This window comes from Emydura macquarii, unplaced genomic scaffold, assembly GCF_026122565.2.
Source record: "Emydura macquarii macquarii isolate MOO-44397 ecotype Brisbane River unplaced genomic scaffold, CSIRO-AGI_Emac_v2 contig_1348, whole genome shotgun sequence".
NCBI lineage: Eukaryota > Metazoa > Chordata > Testudines > Chelidae > Emydura > Emydura macquarii.
The window spans coordinates 65,743-86,929 of record NW_027131485.1 but is presented as its reverse complement, the minus strand read 5'-3'; the positions used below and the strand labels follow the sequence as shown (position 1 = coordinate 86,929).

Below are 21,187 nucleotides of genomic sequence, written 5' to 3'. Positions count from 1 at the left end.
AACTAATGAAATGTAGTTTAGATTAATTTACTATGAGGTGGGTGCACAATTGATTGAAAAATGTCCTGAAAGAACAATTATCAATGGTTTGCTGTCAAACTGGGAGTCGTACCTAGTGGGGGCCTGTAGGGGTCAGTACTGAGTCTGGTACTATTTAATATTTTTAATTAATGAGTTGGATAAAGGAGTGCAGCGTATGCTTATAAAATTTGCAGATGACACCAATTTGGGATGGAATGCAAGCACTTTGAATGACAGGATTAGAATTCAAAATGACCTTGATAAATTGCAGAACTGGTCTGAATTCAACAAGATAGAATTCAATAAAGATAAGTGCAAAGTACTTTACTTAAGAAGGAAAAATCAAATGCACAATTACAAAATGGGGAACAACTGGGTAGGTGGTAATACTGCTAGAGCAGATATGGGGTTATAATGGATCACAAATTGAATATGAATAACAATGTAATGCAGTTGCAAAATAGGCTAATATAATTCATGAATGTATTAACAGGAGTGTCGTATGTAAGACAAAAAAGGTAATTGTCATGTTGCACTTGGCACTGGAGAGGCCTCAGCTGGAATAGTATGTCCAGTTGTGAGCACCACACTTCAGGAAAGATGTGCACAAATTAAAGAGAGTCCAGAGAAGAGTAACAAAAATGATAAAAGATTTAGAAATGCTGATCTCTGAGGAAAGGTTTAAAAACTGGTCATGTTTAGTTTTGAGAAAAGAAGATTGTGGGGGGGATCTGATAAAAGTCTTCAAATATGTTAAGGGCTGTTATAAATAAGGACTGTGATCAATTGTTTTCCATGTCCATTTAAGGTAGGACAAGAGGTAATGGTCTTTAAGCTCTGGAATAGGCCTCCAAAAGAGATTGTAGAATCCCCATCATTTAAGAACACCTGTCAGGGATGGTCTAGATTTACTTGGTTCTGGCTCAGCACAGGGTCTGAACTTGGGGACTTCTTGAGGTCTCTTCCAGCCCTACATTTCTATGATTCCCCCTTTTCTGTGATTTCTCATTTACATACCTTCTCCCATTGCAGCTCCAAATCCTCTTTCTCCTTCACTTTCACCCAGACTTTCTCTCTTTCTCTGCCCTTTCTTACATTTTTCTCTTCTCATTTGTCTTCACCTTCTCACTTCCCTCTTATGTTATCTTTCCTTTTCCCTGTTCCAGTCAGTCAGTGTCTCTCTCTCTTATCCTTTTTCTTGGTCCCCAGACTACTGCTGGCCATCCCCTTTTTTCTCCCACTCCTCTTCTTCCACTGAGAAAGAAGGGAGAGACCATTACAGAAAGCAAGGATACAAAAGTAGCCATAAAGGAAGGATGAGGTTTGACACTTGTTTGTAGTGGTTCTTTAGGTTATCACTCTGCATGTAGTTGGTTGGGGCAGTGCTGATTGTTTCATTGTTTGTCTCCAGGTAAAAACATCTCGATTGTGGAAGAGTCAGTCACACTGGATAATGGAGGCTTCACTGCCTTGGAGCTCAACAGCCGACATCTCAGTGTCAAGAACACTTTCTCCAAGAAGAATGGGACAAGGTAGGATTAGGGAGCCTCTTTTTCTCAGTGTTGGCCATAGCATTCAGTTATTTGCGTAGCTTCATACCTGCCATTGGACAAGCAAAGGGGATTTTGGGATGGAGCTCTTTTTGGAGGATAGTGTAAGGACTGTGGGCTAATATCTAAGCCTCTGCCTCTGATTGTGACATCAGCCCCTGATGGTAGATGTCATGATATAAGATTAAAGAGATCTAGATATGGAGTGGGACAGTAAATTTTTCATTTCAGGGTTGAGGTAAGTGACTGAGTTTTGGAGTTCAGAGGAAGGTGGGAACTGGTAGACATATTGTGTCCAGGCATGAAAAGGATTGTAAAACATGTAATGTACCCATTATATAATGTGCCATACACTTTCTCCTGATTTCCACCAAGGTCCCCTCCTCGCCCAAGCCCCGGTGGGCTGCACTACTCAGATGAGGATATCTGCAACAAGTACAATGGAACAGTGCTGACTGAGAGTGTGGCCCTCAATGAGAAGCCTATGGAAGTGTCAGAATCAGAGGTGAGTACACCCCCCTCGCCTCCCCTCCCATCAGACAGTGCCAGGGTCACTGGACTCACTCATCTCCTCACGGCATGCAGCAGGCTCTCTGGAATCAGATTTCCATACCTGCATTATGCTACTTTTTCATCAGTTTTTCACATTCAGGCTCAGCACTTTGGGGTGCTCAAACATTAGTGTCTCATGGCCTCTCCCATCTAGAATAGCGTCTGTCTTTAAAACTGGAATGCCATGGTGAGAATAATGAGCAGGTGCCAACCACAACAAACTTGGGCACTGGTCATATCAGATGTTTCAGAATTTCCCAATATTATTAATAAAAGGCCAATGCAAACCATCGGCCTCACTGGTTAGGCATTTCCTTCTCTCTCTTCAATGTTATCACCCTAAAGCTCCTGGAAAGAGAGCTGTAAAGCACATGCTGTGAGAAGTCAGGACATAACCAGCTCCCTGCCTCTACCGTCTGAGCTGAGATTTACTCAGAAATGAGTATCACATCATTGAACTGACCCAAATATGGGAGATGATTTGGAATTTGACAGTATCTTTCATAGCTGATAGGCAGTTCCAAGCGCCACTGAGGTTCCACAAATTTTTATTTGTAAAAATTCTATGGCACCTTCTGTTCAAGGATCTCTAAGCATTTTACAAATGTTCGTTGTGATTAAGCTCACAACCCCTTTGTGAGTTGGGTAAGTATGATTTGCCCCAAGATCACGTAGCAAATCATTGTTAGAGCCAGAATACAGGTTTTCTGATTCCCTGTCCTAAACTCTAACCACAGGGCTACTCTGCCTTCCTTTCTATTTGCTGTTAGATTGTGTTCTGTAAGGAAAATGGTACTATGTGCTATTGCTGTGCATTTGACAGTCATCTCTTTTCTGTCTCACATTCTCTTTATGAAGATATGAAGTGCTCGTAGTCTGTATAAGCTCAGCAGCAGCCTTGAGTTAAAAAACAGGCTTTAAAACTGGCAGTGAGGAATGTACAGAAAGGTACATTTGTCTCTAAAATTGGGTACTGTCAACTGAAATCTTGATGAATCAGAGCTGACGGCACAAGAGGCAAGAAGTGGGCCAAAATATTTTAAATCTGACCCTTCCAGCAAGAATAAACCAAAAGCAGCAAATGGAGAAAGTAGATGACAGTTTTAATCTGCAGCTTCTCTGTACCTGCAGCTACAGCTGCTTTTTTTTCTTGCTGGTTTCCTGGCTCTGACCTCTTGTTATTTACCCTGGACAGCCTGACCATTTTACGTTGCCCTGTGACCAACTCTCCATGCAATCAGCATTCCTTGTTGTAATTCAAGATGCTCTCTTTGTAATTTACACACATTACCTACAGATTAAATCCATGATGTCTATGGTCATGTCCTGTAACAACCCATCATGAAACCTGTCATTAATATGGTTTGGTGAGCATGATTATGAATTTAGCACTGGTACATTCAGACATTGATTTCAATGTCCAATATGTTATTTCCTGATAGTGCACAAAAACCGTCTCACGTCGTCATTTCTGCCATATATATATGTGGGCACTGTTTACACAGCATAGACAGAGGAAAGTGAATTTTAACCATGCTGTTTCCTCTGTGTTGCAGTAGAATCTTGAGGCCCCAATCAGGACTGTAGCCTTTCTGTGCATGTTTCTATGCAAACAAAATGTGCCATCCATTTTTCCTTGGGGCTTAGATATGCAGCCCTTCTATATAGTGTCTTTGATGCTTGCTTGTTTTTCATGGGGAGTGCTTTTAGACATGACATGTTAATGGACTCCCAGCAGAGGTATCAGTAGGGGATGCTGTCTTTTGATATGCCTGGAAATGCTGTTTAGTTTGGGTGGGTTGACCACTTCTATCTTACAGAATTTGAATATCTTTTATCTTTTCCTGTCTTGTGCTTTCTGTTCTTTTAGTTTCTGTTCTGTTTAGTTTCTCACAGGATTTCTTAGGAGACAAGCTCTATTTTCTCAGGATTTCTGCCTTTCTGTCATCTTTAGCAAAAAGAGATGTTTTCCATGATACAGATAACTCATTTCCATGAGGGCTCTGCAGATGTTATGTCCTTTGCAGTAGGGGGTGTTCTGATGCTGTTTTCCTCTGATGCCTCTTTGTATGTCTTTTGGACTCCACTTCATACAGTGTGCATTTGGCCAGCTGAGGCCAAAATTGTGCATTTTGCTTTCAGCCCAGATGTCAGCTTGTTGAATTTTTCCATATCCTTTTAGCCAGAGGTGCCAAGATTTGGAGGGGGTGAGAGGGAAATCAGCTTCCTGCATGTCCCATGAGGTTACTGAAATGTGAACAAGTCCATCGTAAGAGACTCATGGACTGATTCACTACAGTTGCAACACAACACAGCTGTTTGGGAGCCCTGCCTCTGAGCCTCTCAGGGAAAGAGGAGAGCAGGAAAGAAAACGAGGGAAAAATATACAGCATTCTAATATGCAAATATAAAAAGACTAACATACATCCCAAATCCTGGAAACCAACCATTTGCAGTGTTACAGAGAGATGGAAATGGTTTAATTGGCATCTACAGTAGATGGGGCAGTAAAGTAATAAGAGGATAAGGGCCAGAGCTCTTAGATACAAGTTCAAACATGTTAGCTCTGTGCAGATACCTTCCAGAAGTTCTGAGGCCCATGCTTAGAGTAGTTGATTGGCACAGCTCACCTTTCACCCAGCTAGAAGAGGACTCATCATTTTGGGGGGTTCGGAAGGTTGGTTGGGGTTCTTTTGTGGGTTTTTTGTTTTTTGGCAAGGGGGGGCGTGTTCTGTCATTTCCTAAAGGGTTTCGCCAGAATCTGATGCTTCCACAATTGCAACATAGTATCTGGCCAGGCTGAATGCTAGCATTTACAATAGTATGTTGATGCTCTATGTTCTGAAGCTGAAGTGTAATTTCTCAGCTCTGTATGAATATGTTATAATACTTTTCACTTATAATTCATTATTGAGCAGGAATTAGTTTCCAATACAATTCTCCCATTGATTTTGATGAAGATGGTACCTGTGAAAACCCGCTTTAGATGGCACACTAATAATCATCATTATTAATACCTAGCTCTCTCAAAGGCTTCACCTTCACTACTCACTATTTCCAGCTCACACAGACATCAGTTCGCTAACTCTCATCAAGCTAGCACACTAAAAATAGCAGCGTGAGCTAGCTGTCCAAAGAGTGTGCTCACGAGTTTCAAGTGGGTTTGTGCTCAGGGCAGCTAGCTCATTCCGCCACTGCTGCTACCCATGCTACTGCTGCTCCACTACTGTTTTTAGCACCCCAGGTCAATAAGAGCTAGTGTGAGTATGTCTACGCCAGCTGGGAATCACACCCCTAGCTCCTAGTGTAGATGTACCCTAAGAGGGAACAGATATCTTAGTGTCCATGGAAATCTCTTTCCATGTCTATTTCTTTGTCCTCTCTTTTACTCCTCACTCTCCTACTGGCTGACTCATTTCGACCAATGGGGTGCAGCAAGTTATTGCACTGGCAGGGGAAAGTGATGACTGGCCCTGATACTGTCACTCAGCAATGAGATGAAGAAAAGTAGATGTCACAGGGAAAATATCATCAGCCATGCCTGTACTGGTGCAGTCTGCCAGCTAGTCTGCTCCTATTTCTACTGCAGTCCTTGGCAAGAGCTGCTGTTCTCTACATTGTTGGTTATAAACGAGCATGTACGTGAACACTTCTCCTCCAATCACTTTTTAAGAAATTTGACAACCAGAACTATTTTCAAATTCCCATGAGACTGGCCTGCCGATTAAACCAACCCACTAGTCGCTCATTTTTCTCTTAAATAGCATTTGCGTCTTTCATCTTACCAATAAAAGACTTAAATTGTCAGGCATTTTCTTTATTTGTTGCTTCAATGGCATCCACGCACCTTTGCTGTCAGATTAGAAACTGACAATCACATCCACTCAAATTCTAGTCTGCCATAGTTTCCTAGGTAACAATCCCATAATCATGGTAAATGGCTGCATACAACAGCGAAAACAAATAATAATAAAAAACCCTGCAGCATTTCCATGTAGTCAATAGTTCTGAATCATTACAAATAATATATCCATTGCACAAAATAATCCTGTCGTATCAGCAATCTGGGTTATAATGGGAGGCAGTGGGGGAAATATACCTTGATTTTTCCTGGTTTTGCCAGCAAAGAGAGAGACCCGGGACTAGAGCTGGGAGAATTGTTTTGGATAAATAGTTTGTTCACTGAAAAATGCTGTTTTAGTCAACCCAAAATTATTCACAAATTTGACACAAGTTCACCAAATAGTTTTGGCAAGGGGGGAGAGTCCGAGAGCCTGGCTCCAGTCCAAGCTCAACTGTCTACACTGCAATTTTATAGCCCCATAGCCTGAGCCCCGTGAGCCCAAATCAGCTGACATGCGCCAGTACAGGTGTTTTATTGCAGTGTAAACATACCCTATGACACTTGTATCATCTACATCTGGCCTGGAGGTTGCCACATTTCCTTTCAGATATGGACTTTCCCACTATTATCCATATTTTTGTTGCCCCAGAATTAGATTTTTACAATGTGCTGTACATGGAACTACACCTTAAAACCATTCAAAGACTGAAGGTGCTGCAGAATGTAATGGCTCGCTTTCTGAGCAGGGCATCTTGCTGGGAGCATGTGATACCAATGCTCCAGGATCTGCACTAGCTGCCTATTGGTTTCCAGAGAGAGTTTAAGGTGTTAGTTACCTAAATGTTTAGGGGACCAGCCTGCCTGGGAGATTGCCTCTCTCTCCCTACAATACTGCCATAGCTACAGTCAGCAGCAGCACTTCAGATGGATCCATGTGTTATAAGAATCTGGAACTCCCCTTAGATCAGAAATAGCCAAATTTGGTGACGTTCCAGGCATGCTACAATAGACATCTGTTCAACAGGGTTTTTGGACAGGGCTGAGAGTTTGCTTCCCAGGATGATGACAGGGTGGAAAGGAGCATTTTTATAGGTAGCAGGCTGGCTGAGTTCCTTTTAGAGAAATTATTTAATGCTGCCGGGTTTTGTTTTGTTGTAATTATTAATTATGTGTCAAGATGCCTAGAGATTTGTGTAGGCATCTATTTTATTATTCAAATTGAAATAAATAAATAATAAAACTAATAAATAACTCTGTATTGGCAACCCACTGTTAACAGCAGTAGAAATGTTTTTGCAAAATTTCCCTGGTGTAGAAAAGGCTACTCTGTTATAAAAGGTTTCTCTGCACAGATTTTCATGACACAGTAGTTAAAAGCCCTCAGACCTGTGTACACACTGCTGTTGGGAAAAAATGGGCATTGAATTTACGAGGTGCATAGGTGCAGACATACTTACAAAGGAATAGAATGAAGGATGCGACATCCTTTTTTATCAATAGTTTACAGGGCATCTGATAATTGTTCTTTGGGGAGTGTTAAAAGGTGCTTTGGTCTCCATGTTCTGATAAGATCTACAAACCAGTTGAGGTTCTATCTGCTGGGGCAGACCTACAAAACTTGTTTGATTACACCTAAAGGAGCTTCCAGACTTCAGCAAACTGGTGGTGGGTGCTCCTTAGCTGGCCAGCCACCTTGCACAATTGTTTGATGGAATAGGATTCTGTCTCAACACACAGACCACCCCCGGAAAGCAACTCCACCACTTTGGAAATGCTTTCCTCCAGGCCTGGCGCTCAAGTTACTTTCAGTACTGCTAATCTTGTAAAACAAACTCAGTTGGAACATAAAGGCCATTGTTCTGTGCTCAAAATCAAACGTGATTTTGCTTAATTTCCTTTGTAACAACGTAGCTAATTTAAAACATCAGAGGGGCTTGCAAGCAAAACCCAGTGACATGCTCAGTGTTAGCACTGGACAGCAAATGTGGCTAGAGTCAGGGGATTTGATGGACATATTTTCCTACATATTGAAATATGATAGATACAGAGAAACGTTTTTTGCTCAGCATTTATTAAGATTTCACTTGTCTTAAAATTGAAACAGCGAGTGTTTCGATGAAATGATTGAAGGCATTTTATTCCACTGTGACATCTGTACATTCCCTTTCATCTTCTACTGAAATGTAGCTTGTTACTCCTACAGCAGTACTCCCAGTGAACCGTGGTAGATCTCAGTGTCTCCTACAGCAAAGGTTCCTTGCAGGGGCTTTCTCTTTAGCAGCCCAATTCTGTTGTCACAGAGCTGGGCTAAATCAAAGCACAATGCCTTTCTACATGTGCTACCCTTAGACGGAGCACCTGTCTATCCTAAAAATACAGCCTTGTATCAGGTTCTGTTTATTTTGTGTAATCTGTATTAGCCCGTTCCTTACTAAGTCATGGATGCCAATGGCTGTTTTCTCCCTAATGTTGCAGGCCAGTGACTCAGATTACGAAGATGAGTTGCCAAAGCACTCCTTTGTGAACCATTACATGAGTGACCCCACATACTACAATTCTTGGAAGCGTCAGCAGAAGGGTGTGAAGCACCCAATATCCTACAGGTACGAAGAGTGCGCAGCGAGTGAGACAGAAGCCTATTTCCAGACTGTCATCACAACGCAGAGCTCAGGTGGGGTGTACACCCCAACAGGACAGCCTGCTCCCGGCTCACAGACTCCAGTGACAGGGTTCTCCTCCTTTGTCTGACACCAGGAGGGAGGTGACAGCACAACTGAAACTCCTGCGGAGATCAGGATGACCTATCACAGTGACTGTGTGTGTGATTGGTGCAATGAACTGTGGGTATATTTCTCTTTCAGGGTAGAACAGATGTGAACGTGAATGAGTCTATTTTTCTGAAGACAATCAACTCTTAAAACATGGAGCTGAACTAGCTAAACTTTTGTTTAAAACAAAGTTCTGAAAAGTTACAATTTTAACCACTTGTGAGTAGAAGGGGGACGGGTTTAACCACTTTTATAACACTGCTTCAGGAAGCAGCTCCCATCTTCTTTCCCTCTTTCCAACCAAGGAGGTGAATTGCCTTGATCCAATGGGCGACTTTGTGATGTAATTTGAGGAGAAAACAAAGGAAACCTCCCAAACTCTTTTTCCCCTCCACTCTCATCAGGATCAAGTAGGAATATTTAAAAGGGGAGAGTGTTTTACATAAAAAGCTACGAACATTCCTTCCCCTGCTCCTTATCACCATTCCGCCTCCACTTCAGAAACCCATTGATTAGTTTGCAGTGGTATCACTTCTCCTGGTGGGCTTGCTACCAGTGTTTCTGAGAATGAATATTTTACCTGCTCAGACAGGGTTTTTGAATTCCTAAAATATTCTCACTCCTGGGCTTCTCTAAGATGAGACAGCTTGAAAGCGCTGTAGATGGCAATGGGTGAAGTAGCTAGGAAGCTATTCTGATGTGAGACAGTTTGTTCTCGGTGTGAATCTAACTCTCCTTTGGTAGACTGCATGTGCCATTTCAATTGTAAATTTGAAAGGAAAAAACAGCAAGAAGAGGAAAATTTGAATTAAGGTGACAGTTACAAACTGAGGAACCTGCTAATTGATCGGTTGGTTTTCAGTGATTTTAGTTGTCCTTCCTTGTCAATAGAAGCCAAATGCCTTCCTCCCCTCCATGCCACTCAGACTTGATTCTTCAGCACTGCACACTGCTCTGTAAAAAGTACATGTTGTTAACTGGATCTGTTAGATTTTTATCTTATGCTTTAATACAAAGACACATCACATGAAGGGGTGAGTTTTGGTGTCCACGGGTGCCTTTTATTGATTGTTGCAGCTTTGTACATGAGAGAAGCAACAAAGTGTCTCCAAATAAAGTTAAACAGGTTTTCAAACTTTAGGGTTGCGAATTACCTCATGCACATTTACAGGCTCGCTCTGTGCACCAAACCTCCAGCCTTTAGCAATGAGAGATTTTTGTTGTATTCTGTTCATTTTGTACTGCCCTATTTTTGACCCACAGAGCTGCAGCCTTTTACCCAAGTCTGTTGTGTTTATCGGCAATTTTTTTTTTCAAGGGGAAGCTGTCAGTGGTTTAAAGAATCCCAGTCCAGCTTTTGGACCTATCAACAGTCCTGTGACACCATTTCTACATGAGGTGTTTGAAAAAGTTATTGTGGAGTAATCATGTCCTTGGCACTGCTGCCGTCTGGCAGTTCCCCCCAGATGCGTCTGTGTGGGGAACAGCCATGAAAACTGGCACTACTGCAACTTCTTCATGATCCCTTGGGGTGGGTGTGGAACAGCCTCAGCATTATTGTTGCTCTTTGTCCACGTCCTCTCAGCAGAGGTGGAACAGCTTTGGCATTGTCACTGCTGCTCCCTGCCAACGGCCTCCAGGGCAGATTTGAAACAGTCATTGTGTTATCACTGCTGTTACACGCCGGTGCCTCTGGGGCAAAAGAGAAACCGTTCAGGCATTGGTGCTTCTTCTGGACAGGTGTGGTGCAACCACAACCTCAGCACAGCTGTTACTTTTTGGTGTCTGCTCAAGGTAGGCGACCTTAGCGCTGCTTTATCTTTCAGTACTTCCCCCGGGCACGGCAGCTCTAGGTGCATACTCTGTGTAGCCTTGGCATTGGAGTTAGGTTCCTTTCCAAACTCTCCAGAAAAGAAAGCAATTCCAAACCGAAAACTCCAGAGAATGAGTTCAAAGGCTTTTGAAGTTGAGGTAACTATCTGCAGTTCATGGGATGGAAAGAGTCTTGGAGAATCATGTGCTCAAGTCATGGCCCAGGAAGAAAGGAGCATCCCCATCTTGCAGGACTGCTTGTACATGAGGCTCCACAGGAGACAACTGGAAATTACTCTGAAGATGAATGTAGAAATGGAGAACATGGAAAGAAACCGCTGCCTTTCTGTGCACTTTGACTGTTCTCTTAAGCCATATGGACATTGCTTTAATTAATTAACTGAAAAGAATTTGTTTGCAATCAATTATTTGAATTTTTCTTTTGTTTGGGGAAAATTACATGAGTGGGGTTTTTGGTTTGATTTTTTTAATAGCCTCATTATTTCCTGTGGTTTGATTTTTATTTTATTTTTTATTTTTTGGTTTAAGCCTTATTATTCCTTGTGTCTGTCTATTTTTAGATCTGTTTTTCTTTTGTACAGAATTGTTTCTACAATGTAGCTGCCCTGGCAGTGTTGAAATTTTAGTAACTGAAATTTTAGTAATTTGAGGGAAGATGTTACTGGAAGCATTATTTCAAGGCCCTTTCTGGTAAAATACATGGATTGGAAGGGCTTAGATCCAAACCTGGAAAGGATTAGGTCCAAAATCAGGCTTAGTTTAAGCAGATTCACCTCCCCTGATGACAACACCAGGTCTGAATGTAGCACATGATAGAGCACTTCCTGGAATAGTGCTACCACCACATTGGTTTGTATCCCAACTTCCATTCTCACTGAGCAAACAGCTAGTGCCAAGTGCATGATAAAGGAAATGAACCTTAATGGCCACCATTCATTCCCCTGTGGCTTGAAGAGAGAAACATCAAGAACTTTATAGAGTGAGGTGAAGGGAATATTCCTCCTTCCTTAGACCCTTCTGCAGATAACTGTCAGGAATTTTGTTGAGTTTGTTGAAGGCCTAAAGAATTGGCTGCAGGAGAGCTCTCTCCCTCTCTTTGTCTCCCAAATAAAAATGTCAAGTGTGATTCTTTTAGGACCTGTTGACATTAACAGAGTAACTTCTACTCAGTTCTGCTCTGCACTCCATCTCCACATCTGTGCATTCGTTGCGGTTACCCTATCCATAGAGAGTGGAAGTGCATGGCATTAGTTATCCTTAGCAAATGGCAATATAACATGCATTACCCCTCCTACTATCATGTATCATAGTTAAACACATGATAAAGCTGAAGCTCCCATCAGTTGCTATTAGTATTCTGTAGTTGTAAAAATATGATTAATATTTGGGTTTTATTTATCTGGGATTTAAGGTAAATTGCCATATCTGGCAAGACGCATCCCACCAGTTAGGAATAAAGCCCTGTTTCAAAGCTGTGATCTTTGGGAAGCAGAACCTTGGAACATAGCTTTTAAAGTAAGAGGAAAACTCAAGACATCTTTCTACATTTTAGCCAATAAGACCTGAGTATGCAAATGAACTAATGTGCTTTATCGGTTGAGTTAGCTGTTATGTCAAAATCCTTCTTCCCATCACACTCACCTTCTACCATCTCACTGTTCAGAACAATCTTAATTCAAAACTTACATATAAAAACATCTAGCTTAGCTCTTTTGCTCCCTCCCTCCCCCATAGATCTATTAAAAATCAAAAACAGCATAATTCAGAAGTCCATGCAGAAGCACAGAGGGACATGTTGGATATGATTTTAATGGAAACATATTTTTCTTGTGATAGCCTTCAAATATATCAAACCTCACACAGGAAAATAGTGCACAATACTACGCACCCGTCTCTGGGATCAGCTGACACCTCAAATCACTCAGTCAGTGTCATCAGAACCCTTCCATGTGCGCATATATCCTGAATCTCAAGTTTTCCTGTTGGTAAAACTCATACAGGTTAAAACCTTTCTACAAATCTTTTGTATCATTCTGCATAATTCTAAGTATGTATTTTTCTTAACCTCTGATTCTGTTTTATAAACAACTCTGTCCCTTACCAAGCTTCAATCATTCACTCACTCTTTTGAAATGCTCTACATGATCTCTGTTTAATGTATCAACCAAGAGACAAAGTGGGTGAGGTAATATCTTTTATTGGACCAATTTCTGTTGGTGAGAGAGACAAGCTTTCAAGCCACACACAGTTCAGGTCTAGGAAAGGGTTACTCCCAGCATCGCAGCAAAATGTGAGGTGGAACAGATTGTTTAGCATAAGTAATTAGCACATATTGTAGGAGATTATTCAAGGTAGACTCTTCAAACAGCCCCCCCTCCCTTCAAGCTCATCATCAGAAGCAAGCTCCCCACAAACCAGGACACACCAACTCAGAGCAGCACCAGATCTTGCCAGAACAACAGATGCAAAATCTGCAGCTGTATCTCCTCTGCCACAATGATCAACACTCCCCACAACACACCTTTTAAGATCCATGGATCCTACACATGCCTATCACAAAATGTGGTGAGTACCTTTCCCAGACCTGAAGAAGAGCTCTCTGTGGCTCAAAAGCTTGTCTCTTTCACCAACAGAAGTTGGTCCAATAAAAAGGGATTACCTCATCCACCTTGTCTCTCTAATATTCTGGGACAGACCTGGCTATGACTACATTGCATACAACGGTGTATCAACCCTAATTCCTGCCAATTGGAGATATCATGTGCTATACTGCAGTGCTAATAAGAGACAGGTGAGGGCACTGCTTCACTTTAATCAATGACAGTCTCTTATTTTTTTCTTCATGGGCAGCAGTTGCCAGTTGGAAACACTGTAGAACAGTGTGTGGGGAGGTACAGGTAGAGGCGAGTGAAAAGTTCCATCTACATGCACTAAAGGAATCACAATCTGGTTTGCAATCTTGCTTTTGGAAGGAATCACTGGCACTGTAGAGAAGAAGGAATTTTTGAAAAAGGAAGCTGGTTGTTTATGCAGTGGGAAATGTTTTGCCTTTCACTGACAATTTCCAGGTTGGCTGAGATCTCCTTTGATTCCATACTTCCAGGTTAACATCTGAAACTGCTGCGGTATTTGGTCAGAACAAGGGCCTGACTTTGGCTCTTATATGTGAGGCTGCACTTACTGTCTTTATCATTGCTTCCCTCAAGAAATCCATGGCTTACACAAAAGGCTACAAGATGCTCTTCAGACAGGAAGTAGAGGTATTTTTTTTTGTGCATACATAGCACAGCTGTTTTCTCGTTTTACTCTTCATAAGCCTCATAATCAAAATATTCAGTCTGAGATATGTTCTCTGATTGCAGAAAATGAAATTATCAGGATATGAAAATAAATTGCTTTGACAGGGCTACAAGAAATGAACTGAGTCCTGAAAACTAGGGCTGTACAAGAGAGAGAGCACGCATGTGATTAAGGGTACTGCTTGCTTTCTGGGAGCTCCTCCATAAATAGCCAGCAGAGGGTGTGTGCATTAATGAATGATCTATGGAGAAGAAAGGCCACCAAAAAACTAGTTGCTAGTAGGCGCCTTGTGTTGAGTACAGACTGGCAGTCAAACCTCAGTGTTTGCCAGTTTCCAGTTAAATGAGTTATATATTCTTCCTAGGATTTTTTTGTATAGCCGTTGGAGTGTGTCATGTCCGTGCATCATGATCAAAGACACAGTAATGTAACTGAAGCTCATTTGGGGTGTAGAGGTGGTGGTGTTTTGTGTACACAAAAGCCACTGATTAAATTGGTTGTATGGTAGTAACATCCACTGAAACATTCCCGCTGCAGAAAGTCATCCACCAAGTTTGGAGATGTGTGTGAGTTACGCCAGAGGATGAAAAATGATAGTGATAGAGAGGTGCATGGGCCTGTGTGGCTGAATCTGAAAATTGCCGTAACACTCAGAAAGGTTCTTTGTCTTGTAGATATCCCTCATCCCCTCTCCCAAAAGTCAAACAAGCTTGGTTTGCTTTCCAGTTACTGATAGTAGAGTGCCCACACTGATAAGCACATTCACTATGCATGGCACTGATGAACGAGGAGTGGATTGGATCAGACAGAATTAGTCAAAGACCTTCCATATAAGAATTTGTGATGTAAGTTTCAGGATCTGACCCAGAATTATTATCGCCTCAGAGCTGCCACGGGCACCTTTTAGTAGTGGCTGGTTCCTTGAGGTTAGTCATGACTTGTTAGGAGAATCATGATTTTCAACACAGTTATATTTGATCATTGATCTTGGTGTTTACATCCTTGGATTTGAAGAACTGAAGCAGGATTGCGGCGTTTTATATCAAAGGTAGCCTCCATGCATATCTGTTTCTCTAGTGTAATGTCTGCTCAGCACAATAAGCCCAGGCTCTGACTCAGGTTTGAGCCCAAGTCCCTCCCTTCTGTCCACCCACAAATCAGTCTGACTCAGGTCAGCAAGAACTCAGGACCCAGGTCCTTGTACCCAGTTGCGGGGGGGTGGGTCAGAGTCCAAGTCCCACAGTCATTCAGGTCCAAGCCCATTCATTTTACAGTGTCTACGCAGGTCAAGCCACAGACCCAAGTCAGAAGGTCTGAGTAGTGTAATATGGATGTGTTACCATGGCTGTGAGACCCAGGTTCAGCAATTGTAAACCCAGTTTTGCAATGCAGTGTGGATGCTGAAGCATGGGCTTGCAAACACTTGGTATGTCTACACTGCAGTTATACGTCTGTGGATGGCCTGTGTTAGCTGACTCGGGCCCATGGGCTTGGGCTGTGGGGCTGTAAAATTGGTGTAGATGTTCAAGATTAGGCTGGAGCCCGGGCTCTGGGACTCTGCCCCTCCCCATCCCCAGCCTTGCAGGCTCCAGCCCGAATCTGAACATCTATACCACAATTAAACAGTGCCCGTAGCCCAACTATCGTGAGCCCAAGTCAGCTGACATGAGCCAGCCATCAGTGTGTAATTGCAGTGTAGACATACCCCCAGGTTCACTAGCCGGAATCCCACAGACCCAGGCTTAGTGTGCAGAGCAGATCTACCTGCAGGCATCTAAACCACATCTGGAACGGATTTCTTTCTAATACTGTGACAGGTGACGCCTTGCAGGTATGGGGGTATGGTATGTTTGCACTAGTTCTATCGTACTGTATATGTTAACCCTGTGAATAGCGGGCAGTGCTGTGATCTGTCTGTACAGTGTGAGGTCTCAGGTTGCAGAAAGGCGCAAGAAAACTGTACATTGAGTTTGTAGCCACACACTTGTTAATCTTCAAACGGAGATTGTCTTTTGATGTGTCTGTTGTCAGTTTAGGAGGTAGAACCTATGTTTCACGGCTTGTTTTAAGAATTAGTCTCTTTTTACTGTACTGTGGTAATTGGGTCCTGCTCTTACTTTGGGAATTTCTTCAGGATTTTACCTGTTTTTTGTTCCACAGCTGTTTTTAGCCTCACTCCCACCATTCCCCACTTTTATATGAAAACATGACTTCTTTTGCAAAATTGTTCTGATTAAAAGAACCCTTTTTTTGAATGTGAGTGTCCTTGGTACATTTATTTTTAAAAAATATTTGCAAGCTGTCAGTTATTTTTGGCTTGGTGAGATTTCTCTGTGCTTTGCCAGTGCCCTCTTGGTTTAGCAGCTCAGGACAAGTGAAAATCTAACATGGGTGAAATCACAAACTGTTAGTTCTAGACTGTAAAATCTTATAATCCCCTGCTGTTTTTCAGTTAAAATGATTCTTCAAGTAGTTTAGACCCAAAATTTGATCAACCTTAAATTGTTCTTGTTACCTGGTAATAAATTTCCTCCAGATTCTGAATATTGAGGGTGGAGGGAGCATTCAGGAAATGGAAAGCCAAATGGCAACCCTTTTGAGTGGTTCTGTCCCTTCACAAACCTACCCTCCCCTGCAGGCTTTGAAGCAGCAGTTAATCTGATCCCAGATGTATGCTGAGGTTGATGATGTACGGGCCAGATCATGAGCTGGTGTAAATCAGTCTAGCTCCATTGATTTTAGTAGAGTTATACCAATTGAAGAGTTGACAGAAGAAATCAGTGGAACTACACCAATTTACACTGCTCAGAATCTGGCTCCAATATCAGTGTTTGCCAAATGGAAGAAGAGTCAAACCTCTAAGGAAGGCCTTTTATTTTCCAGCTTCTGAAAGGGATATTATAAATAATACAGTGTTGTATAAACACAGCAGCCTTCTGTAGCTGGTAGCTCATAATAACTCAGAGGTAGCAATGTGCCCATTTTGAAGATGAAAATCCTCTTGCTGCCAGACAGTATTCTACAAAATTGCCACAAAATGCAGAAGTGCTTTTTTGAGGTCATTCAGATCCAAAGCATATCATCCTCCCATTTCCAGTCTTAACTGTTTTCAGCACACATTTTCCCCTGCACATGTTTTTGTGTTTAATAGCAAAGCATGGATATAAACACTGCAGAATGTGGGAAGACTGCCATGGCATTTGCAGCCTAAACAATCCCACAGAAAAATGGTTTGGCTGCCTGCCCTGCTCTGAACAGCACAACAATGAATGACTTGACTGAATCAAGAAATCTTTTTTTTTTTTTTGGTTGCTGACTCTCCTCCTGGGAACTGTCTCATTGATTCCTCCTCTTCAGCATGTTGTCTCCTCTGTGGTGGTTTTACTTAGTTCCCTTCTCTTTTAATTTCTCATTTTTTACACTTTTTCATTGAAATTACCCTGCTAGTTGATTTTCTTCTGTATATTTTCCTCCTCCTCTTGATTCACTCATTGTTTCCATTGCTTGCTCAGTTCTTCTTTTCCATCTTCTCCCTTCTACAAAAGCAAAAGAAACTTTATTATAAATGCACATTTATGTTCATTTGGATGCACATAGAATGGCTTAGAAAAAAGGAGTCCTCCTTCCTCCCAGTCTTACCTGGCCATTACAAGCCAAGTAGAGCATGAAGGAATGGCTCATATTGTATAACAATCACATGTCCTTAAGTAAAACAAAGTATTTTAGAGGGAGACTTACCTCCTTTATATGATTCTTAGTCTACTTCCCATTTCCTTGCCCATCCATCTCGTCTTAAGACCTCTGCCCAGTATAAACATATGCTTCTCCTCATGACTGCCACACTTCCTGTCTGGTGTTTTTCAGGAGTACAGTGTGCTTTACTTCTGCACAAGCAGTGGTTGCAGCACCCCATAACTCTGCATGTGGAGTGCATGTGCATGCAATGCTGCAAGCATCAGAATGAACTAGAAAGCCCAGGACAACAAAACTAGGAGCTGAAGCTGCAACTGTTCTATATCAAGAATAGGCCATAACTCTGTACTCCATTGGAAAGAAGGTATTGGATAAAACTGTAGATTCTCTTAGTGGGTGAGTTCCTAGATGAGACTGGAGAGAGGCATATTTGTTCAAGACATGGGATCTCTGCTTTGGAGAAAGGGACTAAGTGCATCTGCTTATTTCCATTCTTGTAGAAGATCTGTGGACAGGTGGAAGGCAGAGCTCAAAAAGCAAGGAATATGTTGACTAGAAGCAGATGATCTCCGGATTGGCCAACCCATGTCTGAGGGGTAGATGGAATGGGCAATGGGAAGGGAACCAGTTTGGGGAATGTCTACTGGGGCAGAGGACATATAATTGGCATGAGAAGTGTTAGGGAGTTTCCAGGCAGGGTGTTATGGAGGACACAATAAAGACTGGGTGGGCTCAGGGGTAGTAGGGAAGCCTTGGTGGTGCAAGACATAACAGGAAAAATCATTGAAAATATGTTTAAAAAAGCAGAGCATATAAGAGCCTCAGATACAGGACAGGTGCCTCAAGACCATAAATAGCCACAATAAAAGCAACATTTTTGAATTTCACATGTATCTTGCTATTGATAGGGTTGAGTATCTGAACAGTGGTAAAAAGGTTTAACACAATGGGCCGATTTCTGTGCTGGCCTAGCTCCACTGAAGTCAGTGGAGTTTCAGTAGCAGAGAATCTGGCTCAATAAATGGAGAAGTTAAGAAAACTCCAGTATATGAAAGTGTGACAATGAGATAATGATTTAGGGAGGAGGAAACAGCCAGCACAAAGCCTATAATGTCATGAAAGCTTATTTGTTTGATAACCTGGTGACTGATGAGGAAACTGTTTCCTGCAGCTTCTACTCATCAGCATGTGATCTTGTGACAAAGCAGGAGGAGATGTGGTCTGAGGCAATCGAAATGAAATATATCTGTCTTGTCCTTTACCCTAGTCCTTGAGAAAAAGAAACTGTGTATAGGCAAGAAGTCAGTTGTTTGTGCACTATCCCAACAGAGAACTCAATATCAGGTATAAAGATAGCCATAAAAGGAAGTATATGTAATGCTATTGGGCACCTACGTAGCCCAATAAAGACGTCAGCATGCTTTACAAACATCAGTTAACATAGCCTCACTACAATCCTGTCATATAGGACAGGCTTAATAGCCCCATTCTACTGGTGGGGAAACTGAGACAGGAGAGAGGTTAAGTGACTTGCCCAAGATCACATAGTAAGTCTGGGCAGAGACTCCAGATTGCCTGATTAATCTTGCTGTACATGACCATCCTTAACTGTACCGTAGCAAAGAAAATACATCTTTCTCAGGAAAGAGCAGAGTTATCTGTCTTTGTAACTGTAAATTCACTTGTTCTTCACAGATTTCCAATGATCACATTCATGCTTTATCAAGGAATATGTGTGAATTAATTAGCCTTTAGTCAGTATAATGCTCTGCTCTTAAATACAAATATTTTCTTTATGCTGGAGTAGTTTTTTAGCCATTCACACTGAGAGTCTGAAGGGTGTAAACACCACAGCAGGTGAGGACTTTTTTGTGTGATCCTGAGTGGGGAATAGAACAAGGAATAATGGGAAGAAATTGAATTATGGAAAATTTGGTGTGAAGCGTAGGATAAATTTCCTGACTGGTCTATTAGCCTGTGGAATGATCTCACAGGAAAAGTGAGGAAAGCCGTATAATCTCGGTAATTTAACATTAAACTAGACAAAGCAGCTAAGACTAGGGAGCAATCCTGCATTAGCCATGGCAGGGACAGCACAGGAGGAGGAAGAACTGGGTACAACAATCCTGCATATGGATTATCTAACACCTACTTCACTGACATACGAGAATTCATTTATTTGTCAATGCAGGTGTTGCTGCATCCTGGAAAGAAATTAGCGAGGTAAGAGAAATGTGCTTATTTTTTTCAAAAGTAGGTAAGGGTTAAAACAACCTGTTAATACTCAGGTTCAGTTGCTATGGCAAATTCTTCCCCATCATGATGAGTGAGCAGCTTCCAGTCACCCCTGCTGTTCTTCTCCAAAGTAGTATGCCCAGGCATGCCCTGATCTGTAGCAAGCAGCACAGCTTGCTAATGTGATAACTAAGCTGAAATAACAGCAGACCTAAGAGGTTACATCATTCACCCATAAGGTCATTCTTTGATCAATATGCATAGTACTCTCTACAAAAAAGATGGCTACTTTATTCACAGGTACTGGAGACAGAAAGCTAAGGTGCAGATTCTGCCCTCAGTCAAAGGATTTAGGTGTTCCCAACTCTTGCGATTTTATTGGAGTCTTGTGATATTTGGTGTTTTTCTTAAAGCCCCAGCTCCTGGGGTGAAGTAATTATGAGTGAATTTCAACTTTCATTTTTTTTAAATGTGAGTTTCTAGCCCTCCTGGTTGCAGAAAAAGCTTGTAAACGTGACCTGTGTGTGTGTGTGCACCCTAATGGCTCAGTAACCAGAGGACAAAGAACCCAATGTTTGTTTATTTTTTAAATCTCATGAGTGCCTAAGCCAGTTTCATGATTTTTTGAGGCCAGACTCATGATTTTTGAACATTTGGGGTTGGTAATATGGAAATCCCCTGACAATGTATAGGGAGAGTATTTTGCTCAATGGGTGAGGTCACATGACAAGAATTCATCAAAGTAATGTAGTTGCTTTATCCATGTCTTTTTTAACTGTATTGGATGAGTGTTAAGGGAAGCCACAGTATGATGAGCAGACGTTTGTCAAAGGATTACCTGTCTGAGATGTAGTCTCTCTTTGTGGAGGGGAGCATGGTGTGATCAATTAATTTCATAAGAGATAGATGGTAAGTACAAAAGTGCATCACAGGCGTACCATGATGCAGGGTAGCTAGAGAAATATCCTTGAATTTCTAAAAACGTCTGAGAGAGAGTGTTCAGCAGGTGCTGTGTCCAGGACTATAAAATATTGAAAGCTTTGATCTTAAAAAATCATTTGTTGCACTTCACCAGCCTCCTCGAAAATTTCCAGATAAAAATGCAAAAGTTCCATTCTCACAGAAACCGATTTGCAACACAGTGTAAAGAGTAAGTGCTATCTAATCTCTGGCAGTCTAGGAATTTCTAGCATGTTCATCCTAATGTCTCAGTGCCCATGCTGCTGTCTAGCACATACACAATGTTTACACAGTAAAAAGACAATGTTGTTAAACTATGCTTGTTGTCTACAATGCTCGACCATGCAAGAGACTCAATTTTGATTTCCAACCCAAGCTTCTTGATTCCTGGGAATAGGTGTGTGAAGCATTGTTCCACAGCAATTTCCTCT

The 21,187-nt window shown here is 41.8% G+C and overlaps 1 protein-coding gene across 4 annotated transcripts in view; it reads left to right on the top strand.

Annotated features, from left to right (window-relative positions):
- The window catches only part of SDK1 (sidekick cell adhesion molecule 1), a 640,423-nt gene extending 624,316 nt beyond the window's left edge, over positions 1-16,107 (top strand). For all 4 annotated transcript variants that reach the window (XM_067550834.1, XM_067550832.1, XM_067550831.1 and 1 more), the window contains 3 exons: positions 1,433-1,553; positions 1,947-2,076; positions 8,443-16,107. In XM_067550834.1, coding sequence (XP_067406935.1) covers positions 1,433-1,553; positions 1,947-2,076; positions 8,443-8,715 — 524 coding nt within the window. In that variant the 3' untranslated portion in view covers positions 8,716-16,107. The remainder of the gene's footprint in view (positions 1-1,432; positions 1,554-1,946; positions 2,077-8,442) is intronic.
- The last annotated feature ends 5,080 nt before the right edge of the window (positions 16,108-21,187 follow it).